The sequence below is a fragment of the Nipponia nippon genome, unplaced genomic scaffold (genome assembly GCF_047370975.1).
Source record: "Nipponia nippon isolate SJK-2023a ecotype South Korea unplaced genomic scaffold, ASM4737097v1 scaffold_19, whole genome shotgun sequence".
In the NCBI taxonomy this organism is placed as follows: domain Eukaryota; kingdom Metazoa; phylum Chordata; class Aves; order Pelecaniformes; family Threskiornithidae; genus Nipponia; species Nipponia nippon.
The window spans coordinates 4,644,616-4,661,789 of record NW_028262335.1 but is presented as its reverse complement, the minus strand read 5'-3'; the positions used below and the strand labels follow the sequence as shown (position 1 = coordinate 4,661,789).

Sequence of the window (17,174 nt, the reverse complement as noted above, 5' to 3'; positions counted from 1 at the left end):
ATCTTTAGCCTTCACCAGAACTATTTAGGCTTCTGGTGAATTAGAAACATAGACCTTATGAAAAACTGAAACAGATTTAATAGTAAAGCATTAGAAACTTTCACACAGGACACTGAACAGCCAAGAGAAGGAGACAACTTATAGTAACTACTTACCTTAGATAGGAATAGGAACAAAAAATCCGAAGAGCTTATTTTATTTTATTAGTGGTTCTGCTTCTTTCAGGCAATCGCTCCTTCCAAAGTGTTGATGTGCCACCAGCTCACATGTTCTGTTACTCCAGGGTTTATTGTAGGACCTGGGAGAATCAATCTAAAGGCCTACGTGAATGGTGGAGTCTCATTTTCATTTACAACTGGCAATGCTCACAGGCACAATGACCTATTGACAATTACAGCAATCGCTACCCATCTGCAGAGAGATGAGAGGAGTATCTGATTCAGCTCTAAATCTTTTCCTTGAGCTCTGGAAAACACAGTGTGTTACGAGAGGCAGATGGTAAGCTTGGTAAGAGAAGTACAACAGCACATTTTGAATACCTAAAGGAACATGTCTCCCAAAAAGACCACCCAAACGACATGCGATTTTTTTGGAAGATGCCTCTAAAGCTTTTACGCTCCCTTACTGAATGCCTTAAGAACTATTTGGTTGGTAGTTGAACTATACAGCTTTTTCTGTTTACAAATGTATTTCAATTTAGATCTATACTCACCTCTGACCTCTAAAATATTGGATTTCTTAGTTGTATTAATAGTGGTTTGCTTGAGAAGGCAAAAGCACAAAGGTAAAGCTAGAGAAATATGTACGTCCAATAAACAAGTCAACCATGCTGATGTGCTCTGTGCAGGGTTCTCTACCTCCTAGTTAATCCAGGCTCCACAGCGGTAATAGGAATTTAGTTTTCATAGCAAGAAGATAAATACTTAGAAATATAACGCAAGGGGAATATCAGAAAGCCCTCTTTTCCACTGCTTTTTCCCTGATTTATATATGGATTTTTTACTATAAATCTTCCAGCCCTGGTTTAAAGTTAAGAAATCACCAGTGGGGAGGGAGAGAGCACACAGGTAACAAAGCAAGCACAAATACTCTCAAGAGACTACGTCTCCTCCAGTTTCTGAATCCCAAATCATGTTGTTATACAACACATTGCCTTTTCTCAATCCTTCTCAACATATTATTCAAGACTCCAAGTTTGGAGTCTACATGGAAGTCTTCCATGAAGGTGAAGCAAGTATTTTCCATTTGGTGGTTTAACAGCATAATAAATCAATAAGAAACAAGAGTAGCTATTAAAAACTGTATTTCCCCCCCAACAGTTACATTTTTAGTGAAAAGATTACACCACATAAACACTTCACTTTTCTCCTTGAAAAGATTTAACAGCTCAGAAATGCCATAGATACACATGGAGGATGCTCGTTAGCTTGACAATGACAGGCCACCACAATCCAGCCCATTCATTCCAGTCAGCAGCCAGAAACACATGGTATCCCCTTAAATTAACCCTTTAAGGGCTGCCCCCCTTTGCACCAAAGTTAAAATTAAAATGCCTCTTAGGCAACCAGGTCAAAATTTAAAGAATCTTTTGGGCTCATTCCTGGTTTATTTTAATAAATTTCTTATCTGGCCTCGACAAACAGGGGTAAAAGATTTACTTTCACATTGAACTTTACAATGCTGCAACTGAATCAAAAGGATCTTTTTCATAAATACATGCACAGTTGTTCTCATCGCACAGTATTTATTTGCTCAAGATAATTTCCCCTCCTTGTGCTCACAAGTCCGTTCTTCCTTTTGCATACATTCCATGGTTTCTCTCAAGGTTTTCCCCCATTTTGAGACCATAACAGCATCCTGTCATCATAATTTCTTGCCATGAAAATGGTCATGTTGTCACAGTCAGATTCTGGAATTGTTACTTCAAATAATTAGCAACCATATGAAAGGAACCAGGAGCAGGTGAATGGAGTTCTGCTTTAATAGATTTTGAAACTTCTTAAAGTCAGTGCAACCCACAGGAAAATCTGTAAGTATTGTAAAAATGACCTGCACATATGAGAGAAAATGAAGTGCTAGGTTTTAGGCAGCAGTGCTAGAAATTTTATGTGCAGATTCCGGAACAGTCAGTGCACTTAGGAATTTCACTGCAGGTTCTTCAGTTTGTAAATGCGCGTGTGTGCGCGGCTTTAAGGCCCTGCAACTACTAAGAGAGTAAACCTGAGAGTGTCACCTGTACACTCGCTATTAGACAGCCTCTTGGAGCAGTGCCTAAAGAAAATGGTATTATCTTAGGATCCAGATAATTTCCATATCACTGAACAGTTGCAAGGAGCCAAACCACATAAAATTTTTCAAGTGACTAGAAACTTAGTTTATTAAAGCCCAGTGCAAGTTGGATTTAAGTTAAAGATCATTAATTCTTCCTTACGCGAGAGATAGTCTTGTGCAGCAATTAAAGGGTTAAAGTGGAACTATATGTAGTATTTTAAACAAGTTCACATATTCTCTATACAAATTTGGCAAATTCATGTCACAGCCATAGATCTCATTCTTGCAATTCCTGCAAAATATCTACAGCTCCTCTGTCAGAAGCAAAGAGAGAAGCCACCTGAACAGCCAGGTCTACCAGGAGTTCATAGTACAGCCCACAGAGTAGCACAGAACGGCCGGTGATCTCCATGTTCCAGCTTAAACAGGTAGACTTATTGAACTAAATACGCTTTCCACACATGCTCCCAAAGAGCTTGAGGCCACAGAGCAGATGAGTATGGAAAAACTTATTGCATCAGAAACACTGCAGCCAATAGGAAATCAAAACCATGATTTCAAAGCCAATCAAAAAACCAAAGCAAACCCAAAAAAGCAAGCATTTATATGTGTGTAGATGTAATAAATATTCCAAAGCACATTTGTCTTTTTCCCCCGAGTCAGTAATTATAAAGAAATAACCAATGCACCAAAACATCAGCTTTCTGCAATGAAAACGTGGAAGTCAGCAAAATACCTGCAAGCCAACTGAAGAGAAAGCATTTGCATTGTCAGCCAATCACAAGTTGCTTCCAGTTCTATGCAGCCAAATCAAACCCTCTTCAAATTCACAAGTTTGACCTAAATAAGCACCACAGCATGAAAAGCTTCTTTAGAAGTAGGATGTCAAGAGACTTTCTTTAAAATATAAAATAAAATGTGAGAGAAAAGGTTTTCATTGGTCAAGTTTGACAAATTGTCTTCCTTTAGCCAATCACAGCCTGTCCCTTTGAGCCAATCAAAAATACACCGTTAGGTTTGTCCTTAATTAACACAGCCCAGCTGAGTAGCAAAAACTTATAGGAATAGATGGCTGTGAGATGCATTCTGAGGGTTGGGTACAGGGAAACAAAATTACAAAGGAGAAGGAATACCAAGGAACAATTAGGGTGGGCAAAGGAACTTATTAATGCTCAGCCATCCTCCTCTATCTTCAGGATTCGCACTGTCCTCTCCAGTTCTGTGTTGTTCAGGTATCCTGTAGTTACTGTCTTCTGTCTTCTGTCTCTGATCTGGAAAATGCCATCACAACATCCTCAGCACCTGTAATAACAGTGGATACAGGAAAACATGTGCCATAATTACTTCCTTTAAAGAACACTGGATAGAGGCAGTATGCAAACTGTCATTCTACACATCCATAAAATCAACAGGAAAGGAAAAAGAGGACAGAAAGAAGAGAAAGCTGTATTTTCTTATTTTTCTGGGACTGGAACCTGAAGTGGTCTAAACATTTCAACAGTAGATCTAAAACGTTCATTTGCAAGCCTAAGGAAATCAGTTTGTTTTTAAAGAAAACCAAGAATTCCTTGCTTTCCATATTTATAATAAGCAAGACTTAAAAAAAAAAAAATTCATAGGATTGTCACCACAGGCATGTAGAGATAATATTTTTTTTTTTCCCCTGTAAACTCTGGCACTGCATAAGAGACTGAGCTTCTCTGAAGTACGAGGAACTCAACTGTTCAATAAAACTTGTACTGCCCTATGCATCACACTGTCCTTTTAAAGTGATATTTAGATATTCTTTACTTTATCTTTACATCTAGATATTCATTACTCTCTGCTTTTAAGAATAAAAATTGTTTTAATAGGCCAGCTGAAAGGTTTTTGCTTTTTTTTTTCCCCTCACTTGAAAATCACTTAAACACCCTTTATAAACTAGCATGTCTTGAAAACGTTCCATTCTCTAGTGGAAGTGCAGCATTTTCTTTCGAACTAAAGGCTTCCATTTGCCGAGGGAACAGATACAGCTTTGCTAAGTAATGCTTTTATGCCTAGCCTGAAGAAATCTTTTCCAGAAGAATTCAGTGTGTGGACTTTCTCAGTTACTGGATTTTTTTTTCCAATTGAGGCTATAAACTGTGTATAATTACCATCCAAACTCATGTCCCCTAAGCACAGAAAGATGTTATTACCATGCTATAATCATCTCCAAGTCTTTGCAAACTTGTGTGGTCTTTTAAGTGGGCATTTATAGTAGAAAGGCCTGAATGGCTTGAAAATCCTATCTGGTAAAGGCTTGTAAAGAACGTTCCACGCTAAGCTCTCATTCTTCAAAAAGATACTTTGAGATCTTCAGAAAAAAAAATCTGCTCTCTGGACTTCCTAACTATAGAGCGTGGCTTAACAGGCATTTAAGAGAGAAATGTCTTCAGGACAATATGGAAATAAAAATACATCATACAGTAGTGTCAAAGCAGTGCTTTAAATCAATATCTCTAGTCTAGACAAGAACTGGAAAACAACCCTGAAGGGCCGAGTGCGGTATTTTTAATTACTGGTAAAAATTTGATCCCCAAGAAAGTCAGATGAAAGTAAACGCTTTCTTTCATCTGTAGATCCTCTAACAGCATTTATCTAACTGATGAGAAAATACGATGAATCCTCAAGTCACTGTCTATATAATTTCTAAAAATTATTTCCTCCATTCACATGATCCTAAGTGTTTAAGTGCAACAGATGACTCACAGTGACCATTTTGGCCTTTGTTAATTAATTCGGTCTGCTTGGGATAATTTTGCTTAATAAGTTTTTCTTCAAAGCTTCTGTTAAAGGATTAGACAACAAAGCAGCAAATGCCAAAAGCAACACCAACTGCCTGTCCCATTCAGGTAACTGTGCAGCTCTACAGAATTCTCTTACTGGGGCTTGGAAAGTTCAAATTCAACTTGGATGGAGCATCACCATGTAAAAATTCTCCAGTCTTACTTGAAGCATATCAAGAAGCAGATTTCAGCTTTGTGCCCCAAGCAACTCCTGCCTATACACCTGCATACAAAGTAAGAGGACTAATAAAAATTCCTCATCTGTTATAGTTATATGAATTCCACTTCTCAGTTATCTAATTTGCTCTTTAGTTGCAATATAGAAGGAAAAGTGGCCAAAAAACAGGGCAGAAGAAAAGGTTGTAAATTCCCCTTGCAAATATCCTTAAAAACTAAATCAATGCTTATGAAATGCAACTACATTTATTTTTATAAACTTCACAATTTATTTGTTATACGTACTCAAAGGAGGAAATATTAAGGACCAAGCAGTAGTTTGTTTTTCACATGTAGGACCTCTATCTTATAGAACTACATCAAAAACTGCTCTGATACACCCTCTTGCCAACACTCAGACGCCCTGCAGTCATCTCCCTTTTCATCTCCTCCACAAACTTGTTTTTTCCTGGATCAAAACATAAATGATATATAGCAGTAGGATCCAGCTCTGAATTAACAAGTTGCCACGTTGATTTTTTTTTTTTAAATGCATAAGAACTACTAGCCTCTACAAAAAGAAGGATTTTATTTGCAAGGATTCTGAAAAACATTTCTATGCTAAAAAGAGGAGGGAGTAATGACACTTAGAAGCATTAAGCAAATGCACATAAAGCACAACCTATGCCGCTGTATTTTACATGTGCCCCCCTTTAGAGCCGAGGAGGCTTTGCTACGCACTGCCCGAGCCGCTGGCGTAGCCTAGCAACCGCCAAGTCACAGATGACGTCACATCAGCACAAGAGATGAGCTGGATTACTTAACAGATGTTGCTTGTTTTCCTGGGGTCTCCCCTTTCTACAGTCTAAATGTGACAACAATTCTTACAAGCAACCTTACAAGTTTCACGCAGAAAAGGAAATTTCATTCCAGGGAATCACTCAACCCCATAAGCACACGGGTCGGTATTCCTGCCTGTCCCTAACAATTCCAGCTTTCAGCACTGTTCCCATGCGGAGCCTCCTGTGCCGAGCCCGCAGCCCTTTAAACCACATGATGAGCAGAAATAGCTTTTGGCCCAAAGGACGCTGGGAATTCTGCAGTTCATTTTGGCTTTCACAATCAAAATAGCTACCGCTGAAGAGCAGGGTCACACTCAGCTGGCTCCTGGCCTAATTTTCTAGGCCCACCCGGCACAGCTTCAATACCAGTGTCCCTGTCAATATGAACTCCTGATAACTCGCCGTTTGCCTGGACTTGGAATAGGAAAAGAGAAGGGAGCACAAGAAATACAGCTTGTCAATACAACAGGAAAACAGGAAAAGCCACATTTTAAAACAGTGCTTTCTCTGGAGGACAAAGCAAGGGTACAATAAAGAATACAGTGTGAAAGTGTGGAAAGTGCTTGAATACCTATAGTGTTACTGAATTATTATTACGTGCATCCTAAAGGAAGAAGTGGAACAGTGGATGGAGAATGGGTCTAGGATTCAAGGTTTCAGTCTTTCACAGCCAAAGCTAACTGCATGGTCAGTGCGCAGTACCCTTGTTTTACTACCAATGTAATTACGATAACTACAGTTTTAAAGTTACCTGAATTCGTGAACAAAGTGCATATGTGGTTTTTTTTTTTATCATAACATCATCAAAAAGCATGTCCCTTCTCTGATGTTCTTTAGCACTTTGCAATACATAGCTTCCCATATGGTACTTTTTAAATTAAGATGGGCAATCAGTACAAGAACCAAGGTGGGTAAACAGTTCGGTAAGGGAAGATTATGAATTGTGCTTGAAAGGATAATCATTGGGCTAAAAAGGAGATTACGACTGCACTTTCTCAATGGCTGGCCTTTGCACCAATTTTACTTAATACTTTAATAAATGATCCTGGAACAGAAAAGTCGTTATATACCAACGCAATCTGATGGCAATACAAAGGTAGAAAGTTCTGCCAAAACACCAGCAATCAGCAAAACAATATACAGGAACGAACAGGATAGCAGTGAAGACCAGAGGTGGCAAAAGGGGTTTAGCTATTCATTTTAGAAAGGAAGAAAAAAAAATAAAGATTAGAAGTGATATATTTCTATGTCTCGTGGTACAGTTTTAAACAAGATTAGTAAAGAATGGATTTTATACACAATTCTGAGCAGTTTTATTTCCTGTTCCCTCCTCAGTTCCTTTTGTTATTTGGTAGAACTGCCGATGTTTTCATTTGCAGGAATTACATGCAACACAGCATCTGCAAGAGCCTCAGGCAATTGCCTTTAAAAAGACAATTTGGTCTATCAAATAAAAGATAATAATACCTTCCAGGTAGACAAGTCAGTGGGTGGGTAAAAACCCAAGGGCACAACACCCAACGGAACAACACCTTGCAGTAAAGACTCAAGCCTATGCTGATTTCTTTTATTCCCACATTAAAGACCCCATTATATCCTTAGTGAGCTGCTACTCACTATTAAAAAGTGCTATTAAAAAAGAGGAAGACATCCTTTGTCCAAACAACAGCAGCCACCCAGAAAGTTCTTGCAGGGTATCAAATCTGATGCTACAGGACCATCTACTTCACACCCAAACCGATGGTTCCCAGACAACATCAGCCCAGTCACTTTCAACACACGTATCGCTGCCCTCTGGGCACTGCACCTCGTGGCCTTATTTTACATCCACTAACAAAAGAGACAGTTCGTTATTCAGCACTTCTCCATTCTTCACGAGCACTGTGACTCTTGACTGGGACATAAGAGGCAACAGTGTTTCCCAGATCTGGAATGGGTTTGTCCAGGGGACTTGCAAAAAGGGAAGATACCTTCACGTCCGTAAGCCGAGTAGTTCGTTATAACATAACGACGCCACAACCTCTTGAAGGGCAGTAAGTCCTACTAGTTTTAGCTGAGCATTTCAATGATCTGAAAACAGAATGGAAAACTTCTCTGCTGAACTCGAGTAGGGGTAAGAGCGCAGCATGCAACTGAAAGATACTCTCATCAGTGCTTTCAACCTTCTAGAAGCCACTTATGGACCATGATTATTTCAGATGTCCTATAGCTGAAAAAAAATGGGTGACATTTGTCCAGAAAAAGGTCATCCATATTCACATTTCTCAGCACAAAAGCAGGTTTTGTTCAAGTCCAGTCCTACAACCAAACTATCCAGAGCTAAATTAAACCAATCTAACAAGTCTGCTCATTAAGCAATTCTACAGCCGCTCGTGCTCATGTACAAATACAAACATTTCCAGAGAATAAAGCAGGGGTTTCTATGTGGTGAAAGGAAAGCAGGGATTAAAGTACTAGTGAATAGAGCTTCTGCTGCAGTGCCACTTGGCTCCCACAACGGATGTTTTCTTTCTAATCAAGTAAAAAAACAATTTCAAAAGCAGAGCACAGGTTATAAAGTTAAGCTGCACGTTGCCAAAAGCCTGCAACTAAGACAATAGGACGGTGAACCACGCTTGCTTTTAGCACATCCTTCACTGAGCTTTGCACTTCCAGTAATTAATGTATAGAACAATGAAAAAGGCACACTTATACCTGACCTTCAACATTCTATACATACAGCTTCTCTCTCTCCACAGCTGTCCCTTTTCTGGGCACAGAGTTCTACACTGAAATAGAGACTTACATATACCCAACAAAATATTCCCCGTCTTCTTTCATGAGCAATGCATTAATTGCCAGAAACTTTCAGACAGGCAAATACTTCTCCCACTACTTCTGCCTTACACTTTCCCACCTTCATCCTTCCTAGAAATTACCAATAATTAACTGGTAGGCCCATGCCCTATCTTAAAAAGCAATAGTGACAGTCTTATCCCACTAATTTTCAAAAAAATCCTGCCGCAATTATGTTCTAATTGCAGTTGTGTGGTTTGCTGAATTTAATAGTTCTTTTACACCACTGGGACTTCAGTCTTAGCAACCCAAGATGATCTGAAGGTCAAATGACTTTACCGCACAGCAGTAAAGACTGTAGATAGCCACTGAGCTCAGCACATGCAACTGCTGATCAGTTCACCTAAGTTTCAGAAAATTTCACCAAGGTGACTGAAACTAACGCTTTCCACAGCAAGTACTCAGCTACAGTGATATCAAGCCAGTAAGGTACAAGCTGGATTAAAACCACACTACCTTAACACAAAGGAAGATGCTGACACATCTAACAGCTGCTATTTCCAAGCGTTCTTTGAATGATGAATAGATACATACACCCAATTTGTTTGTAGTCATCTGCAAAATTAATTAAACCCAAAAAGCCTTTAGAGATCAGAAGGTTAAGCCTGTCATGAATTTCTGAAGGCTGCCAAATTTAAAAAAAGAAAAAAAAAAAAGAAAGAAAAAAATCTTTACTTCCCTCAAGACCTTTGTATGCACACATTTCTTCAATCACCTTCCAGCAACTCTCTTCTAAACATTAACTTTTCTCTGAAATTCCCAGCATCAGTATCCTAGTCTGGCATTCTAAAAATACAACAGGCACTGCTGGGAGGAGGAGCACATTAAAACAAGCATTGTATTCAAAAGGAAAGAATAAAACTACACTGAGAAGAGCTCTATCTCCACTTCACCACCACTATCTGATATTTCACGAGCATGGTCCCCCTCCTAACTTCACAAGCAGCGTGGGTTCGTTTTTAATGCCCTACCATCCAGAGAATGCGTCTAACCAAGCCAAGGCACGTGTTCGCATCTCAGCTTTGCCCTCCCCAAGGGACCAGCTTTCTTCAAGAACCAGCACGACACTTCTGTTGCTATAGGAACAACAGAGCTGTAATCACCAAGGTCTTAGTATAATTCACATATCACGCTTACTAGCTGCACAGCTTCCATTTACAGATTTGCCAGAGCAGCGACTTAAGAAAGCCAAGTGCTAGCCTACCATTTAGAAATGTAAGTAACTGGGAAACAGGAAATATGTTTTTTATGCAGGAGATGCTTCTGTGCATATAACTTCCTGAGAGGCATTTAGCTTGTATTAAAAATATGTGAGAAAGCCTTAATTTCATCATTTCAAGCTCAAGAAATCTAATGAGTCTGAGCTGCGTTACTTCTTGCTGCAATGCAGGGAAGAGGACTAATATGTTAATATCTCAAAACAGCTCATGATTACATCCACTCTCTAGCATATATACTGGTTGAACAGAGGTGCCTTTGGGTTCCTCAGTTATTCTTGGAGCCATAAAAACAAAACAAACAACCCACAGATGTCAGCTAAAAAGCTCCTTGAGTAAAGAAAAATGCCCTGTATTTTGCACTTTCGTATAGGTGTTAACAACATTACAGCAATGACCGAAAAAAAAATGGTTATAAAAAAAAATGTGAGCATGACATTAATGTTTAGTCTCTTAATTAATACTAAATTTAAGTATTAAATACTTCAGCTTAGAGTTTTATAACTGTTGTTCAGGCTTTCCTGGGTTACTGAGATCTCATCCCCTCTGCTAGCAGTTTATCTTCCAATGGATAATAAAGTATTTTTAATACATCAGATAAGCCTCGTAACTGTCACGGATGCAACACAACTGTCTGGATCAGCTGAAGAAGAGAATGGGTGAACAGGCCAAAGTATTAATAAAACTAGCTACACTATCAAGCTACGAACAGAATCCAGACATCCGAATTGCCTAAACGTTCCTTGCTCTTGGTGGACTGTAGCTTGTGTTAGGGAAACAGCACCTCTAGGGACATGCATCAAAGTCAACACACTGAGGGACTAAGCACGTCCTGAGATTCTGAAATACACTGAAAAGAAAGGGCAAATAGAGCTGGAATTTAAAAAGAAAAAAACCCCAAAACCGATGACTATTTTAAGACTGAAGTACATGTTCTGGTCATTCAAGATCCCTTCACAGATCTGTTGCTCTAATATATGTTGCAGCTATGAATGTAAAGAGTTTAGAACACGTATTAGAAAGATTTGCACTAATTTCAATGTGATATCTGTTAGAGCACATTAGAGAGCCCTGGACATATGTCATTATTACCTGATTTATACAAAGATATTCAGTAACGCAATCAGAATAACTTTGAGCTTCCTGTCAGGAAAACAAGATTCACTTCAACAGCATACAATGTAGATGCTGCAAGAGTGAAGGTGTTCCAAATGTAAAAGGAGATCCGTAAACAATCCTAAACTACAGTGATTTCGTGCGTCTGAAATAAAAAGATAAAGAGTTTAATTTCTCCACTTCCTATAAAAATAAGCACAAGCTGAAGGGGAGTCCTAGACTTCAGGCTTGCTTAGAAATTACAGAGGTATTCCAAGATGCTTCTTGATCAAAATTATCAATGAACTTGTATTGCTGAACTCTAAGACAGTAAGCAGAGTATCATGGAGGAACTTTAAATGTCAGAGATATTGTTATTAATAGCAGCTCACGGAAGGTTTATGGCACAAGCACTTGAATTCAGCAGGGACAAGTGTAAACTTCTTTCTTCAATGCACTGTCACCTTGCTGCAAATATATATTGGACACATAGGTTGCAGTGACTCCCTGTGGTCAAACCGACTCCACAAAGCAGCTGACAGATCTTTATCAGAAACCATAGTAGGGAGCACCATACCGTGATAAGCTCAGCAGTCCTGCCTCAGGTAATTACCACGAGGCCACCGGCCAGCTGTTCTAAGACAGCATTTCATGGATGCACAACAAAGAAAAGCATAAAAATTGTAATAGAGACCGTGATACACTTACAAAATTCTAGACCATCCCTCCTCAATACTCTTCTCAAAAAAAGAAACAGAACTACCTTCCTGTAATTCTGGAGCCAGACTACAGATTTTTAAGTGACACACAAAAATCTGCGGGTCTGTAACAAAGCTTTTAGAGTGCTAAGGCCAAGAATGTCATTCCCTTTTTTGGAATGAAACGGAGGTATGAAATCAGCTTTCTGTCTTTTGCATGCCTGCTGGAGGAAAATGACTCTAAAGACAGGCCTGGGACAAGTTAGGCTGAGAACGGTGTGTCCTACTACTGGAAAAAAAGACTGTGAAATCCACTAACATACTAACTCTTTGTAAGTTACTCCTTAAATAACACACCTTTTAGTTGTTGTGTAAGGCAAGTTGCATAAAGGGGAAAAAAAAAAAATCCTCCAGAGGAGATTCAATGAAAACAGCAGAAAAGGAGGGAAGAAAACTCCTTTAAGCAATCTTGAAGAACACAAAACATTTAAGCACCTCTGTGTGTGGACCTGGGACAGGGTTTTTCAGCACAAGATAATGCCATCTAGTGGAGATGGAATCTCCCTTAAGATGGCAAATTGGGATGGCATATGAATTTGTATTCTCTATTTCCAATACTTTCATAATCGACCCTTCCTGTTTCACCAGCACCAGGATACAGCAAAAGGTACAGACAGACGGCAATGACTGCTGCTGCGTGAGCCACCACACCGAAGAGGAAAGAGCAACGCTAGCTTAACTGACTGTTAGAAGTCTGGAGAGATTTCTAAGGAAATCAAAGTCCTCAGCAATAAATTATAGTTGCTTATGTCTATACAGCATACTATAGCTTCATCTTTCTCCAAAGGGAAAAGTATTTGGCTAGGCTTCGTCATTTTCATTTGTTCTTCATGCTATTCACTTCTTAATTTGGAGAGATAGCGTATGTGAATATGAAAAGAACCAACATCCTTTCCCACTTCTCTAAATATTTAATCATTTTCCTTCTTTGTTCTTTTTTCCCCTAGCAAGAAAAATCTTAATGGTCAGACCACCAGCTTAACAATAATTTGGGAGGATCGAAGGTAGAACGTGGGGTCAAATCTCCCAGGAAAGACAGCAGTGTCTCAGATTAGATCAAAGCAAGCATCAACAGGGAGGACTTCACTTTCCTGTGGACAAAGTTTTAAGCATCTTCAAGGACTTTAAGAAAATGATGAGAGAGAAATCAGTTTGCATCTGTTCAAATATGGGTCAAAGGCAACTTTTTGAACAATGTATGAAGCTCTTACATTTCCTGCATTGCATGATTAGTGAGTCTAGAAGCAGACTAAGTAACTGTTGGTCTCTCTTTTGATTACATTTAAAAGTTATGTCAAAATTCAATTTTTTGAGTCTCCAAAGCCCTCTGCAAAGTGAGAAAATATAATTTTACAGATAATAAAGCCAGACAGTTTAGACAAGAAAGTTAGATCAAGCTGTGCAGGAACACAGCTGTACAAAGTATCTGTGTGTCCCCGCTGGACTTCCGTTTTTATTATCATTTCTTTGCCAAAGGGCAGGTAATTCAGCATATATTTTCATTGTGAGAAGTGTAACTACTTTAGGGATAACGCTGAAAAATGCTAACTGCAACTAAGACAGCCTTTCCTAACTGAATATGTCTACCTCATTTTTTGATGAGAAACCAGCAAATTTTCACTTTAGACTGGCAGAAAAGTTTAAGAATTCTGAGCCAAAATATACAAGTATATCTATCTCCATCAATCCCCCAGCTATGCGAGGAATGAACACACAGGCTTAAAACTGAAGAGCAAGTTTGTGCAGGTTGTGTTTCTAATGGTTTTCTAAATGTCTTAGATCTATATTAAATTTCTGCTCAACTCAGTTCTTTCTGGCACACAAGTCTTACAATTTTCCTTCAATACCAAATTCTCTGTTATGAATGTGATCTGGCACGAGGCCTATGAAGGGGAGAAAAAAAAATTCAGAAAGAAACATTCAGGTTCAGAAGAGATTAGTAGATTCAGAGTAGCGCCACACAATTGTTCACCAAGACTTCTACAAAGAATTCACAAAAGCAGCATGTACTTCATCCCCTTAATGGGAATCTAAACAAACCAAAGCAGATTTTTAAACTTATTTCATGTCTACTACCCCTGCCTGGGAATTAATTAATTATGCTGTGCAAATTAAAGAAATGCAATGGGAAACAAATTCCTCCTATAGCTAAAAACTTTCCCTCTTACTCTGCTGAAATAACAACATTGCACTTCTCTTCGCATTCACAGAAATGTGAAAAACAAAAGATGTTGTTAGATGATTCCATTTTATTTTGTGAGAAAGTGTTATCAGGCAACTAGAGTCATAGTAACTAAATTATCATATGCATAACAAATTGCTTTTGTACCTTAGAAACCTCCATCTACTTTACGTTTTATTTCGTTATAAAACTCCCAGTTTGAAGCATACAAAGAAAGTGCTTGCCACCCCCAGTCTTGTTGCTTTTAAAAGTACAGATGTCCAGTTTAAGAATAAATATAAAAATTTAGATGAAAGTAGTCTTATGCAGAGGATCGATCCATACTGCATACAGTAAGACACACTCAGAACTAGAGAGACTTATGCATACCTGAATTTAACTTCACCTATAGCAAAAAAATCAATCAGGTTAAAATTTATTTGTATTTAATGTATTACATAGAATAGAAAGCTATATATGTGCATTTAGTTCACAGGACTTTGGTCATCAATGTTTTGAGTTATCATGGAGAATAAGATGTTTAACAATGCTCTTCATATTAACGAATCTTAGGTATAGCCAAGACTGAATTTACCTGTTAAAATAAAACCACCTGTTGAACAGTACACTCTAGTCCTCTTCCAAAGATAACAGCAGGCAATGACTTGCATATCCCAGATTTCAGGATGGGTTTAAGTAGGTGGCATATTATTACAGAAATACAGGAACCTAAATTTGGTATTTCCTGAGACTGTTCTCACAGATTAAATAAACACAAGGCAAACAAACCCAGTACTCACCCTGATCAATTGAGTGTTGAGGAAGCTGGCTAAGTTGGCTATTCACTACACCTGCATATGTGCGCAAGAACTCCTCTTCACTAGCAGTCAGCTGGAAACGTACAAAGAGTCGGTCAGCAAAAAGGAAAACGAAGAAAGACTGAAGATATCTCCCACTTCCCAATGAGAAACATCACAGTTGCCTCTATTCTACTCTTCAAAAGTTTGATCAACTGTTATTTGTGCAAACTATACCATCAACGAGGACGCAGCAGCAAACTGGTACCTCATGCATTCACGGAGAGATTCAAAGCCGCCTTAAAATAGTTGCTTTATTTTGCCATTTTTCCAATAATGAAAAACTTTACTGTATATAGAGAAATGATCAGATGCTCAGATTTCGTTTCAGGCATTGCAAGCCTCATAATATTTAAGCAAAAATCAATTGTGTTTAACTGCAGATAATGGTTAAATCAATGACAGCTGAAACAATTCAGTGATAAAACCAGACCACCACCTGCCCATCTCAGTAAGCACTATCCCAGTTACTACAAAACTGTCTGGAAAGCCACAAAATATGGGCTATGACAGTGCATCTTACATTTGATCCCATCTTCCTCAGCATGAGTAGGACTCTCACTTTCTGCTGAATATACATCTCCTCCGGACTCTTTCCGGGGACGCCCTCACGGTTCATTCCCCTCCTGCCAGCTCCTGGATTTCCTGAAGATAGAAGATCAGAAAAAAACCAAAGGAAAATAGGTAATAGAGTATAATAGGAATAATAGGAAAAGTTTAATTTCCAAAATACCTATTTTTCACCAGTGGGCCTATTTTCACCACCCGTTTTTCAGGCAACTTAATAGCCTGGGAGAGCAATCACATACTTCATCAGAGAAATCCTTAAAAATCTGAACAGCTAAATTGGGCCTTACATATGCAACTCAAACATTCAAAGAGGCTGATGTTCACATCCCTACTAGCTCATTATCTGTTGTTACATTACGGCATGAGTAGAAAAAGAATTCTAACAGCTAGATGAAAGAATCACCCTGACAGAACAGTCTGTGGTTTTGGGTTTTTTTCCCCCATAAATAAGCACAATCAGTATGAAAACAGGATGCAGAATGCACAGACATCAAGCCTGCAATGGCTGAACAAAAGCTGGATGAAATCTAAGCTCTTAAGTCTTTCTCCTCTCTCTTTTTTCTTTTTTCCTTTTTATATCTTTTAACTTTTTATTAACTTTTGTAAAAGTTAATAAAACTTATTAAATGGCTTTGGAGAGAAAGAAGAGCTAAGAGGAGCAGGGAAGGAGTAGAGTTTATCATCCTTTCTCATAGCATTTAAAAGCTGAAGTTTTGCTTTTCTATTTTAATTAAAAAATAATTACGTTATGGAATAAACAGACTACGCTATCTAAATACTATAGTGCAGAGCATGATCATACTTTGTTGTCCAAGTACCTGGTAATTATTTAAGTTCCACAACAGGGTGTTTACCAAGACAAAAAAAAAAGTTCAGGCATACTCTTCAGCTGCTATTAAAAATTATCTTGGAGCATGTTTATTAAGTCAACAATAGCAAAAACATTAACTTCAAATTTAGAAAATAATGGTGCTTCAAATAATACACTAGTACAGCAGCGTGACAAACTAAACTAACCTCTTAGAAGTACCGTGTGTTGGAGAAACGTAACCCCTGCTCAGGAATCCGTGGCTGGAGCTGTAAGCCAGCCACTCTCCCACCACGCGCAGCTCGGAGAAGTGGCTCCAGAACAGTTCTCCAGTCAGTTTTCATTCACAGAACTGGGTCTGGTCCTATGCTAAGCTATAAATCTGCTTTCCTGAACCTTAGTAACCAAAAGAAATACACTACACGTGAGGCATGCTTAGTGAAGACTGTATCACAGCAGGTTCAAACACACTGTTTTCCATGTAATGTTTTCCTGGGTCATTACCGACCTCTCCCCTCACTTTATTTTCATTATTACTTTTGAGGGAAAGTAATCTGGGTGTGGAAACAGTTTAAAATTATACATAGGCCCTCCTGAGTGAGTCAGAAGAAATGCAAACTTAAGTAGCAGCTGCTGGGATAGGCTTTACCACCCACATTACTTAGCATGAAGATAACACTAGTAAAAAGTGGAGAAAGCTATATCACCAGTCCTACTTGACTAAGTTTCCAGTGGGAAGATTTGCATTATGCTGATTTGCTATAGATGGTTCTGCTTGGAAACTTGCAGCCCATAAA

General features: G+C 38.6%; 1 protein-coding gene across 5 annotated transcripts in view; it reads right to left on the bottom strand.

Moving 5' to 3' along the window:
• Positions 1-1,286: 1,286 nt before the first annotated feature.
• CTNNBIP1 (catenin beta interacting protein 1) overlaps positions 1,287-17,174 on the bottom strand; it is a 37,458-nt gene continuing 21,570 nt past the window's right edge. For 4 of the 5 annotated variants that reach the window (XM_087755807.1, XM_087755808.1, XM_087755809.1 and 1 more), the window contains 3 exons: positions 15,523-15,644; positions 14,943-15,033; positions 1,287-3,573 (listed from right to left, as the gene is read on the bottom strand). In XM_087755807.1, the coding sequence (XP_087611933.1) occupies positions 3,515-3,573; positions 14,943-15,033; positions 15,523-15,618 (246 nt within the window). In that variant the 5' untranslated portion in view covers positions 15,619-15,644 and the 3' untranslated portion in view covers positions 1,287-3,514. Of the gene's footprint in view, positions 3,574-14,942; positions 15,034-15,522; positions 15,645-16,586; positions 16,721-17,174 lie in introns of those variants that run through there. The other variant, XM_087755810.1, reaches the window with a different exon arrangement.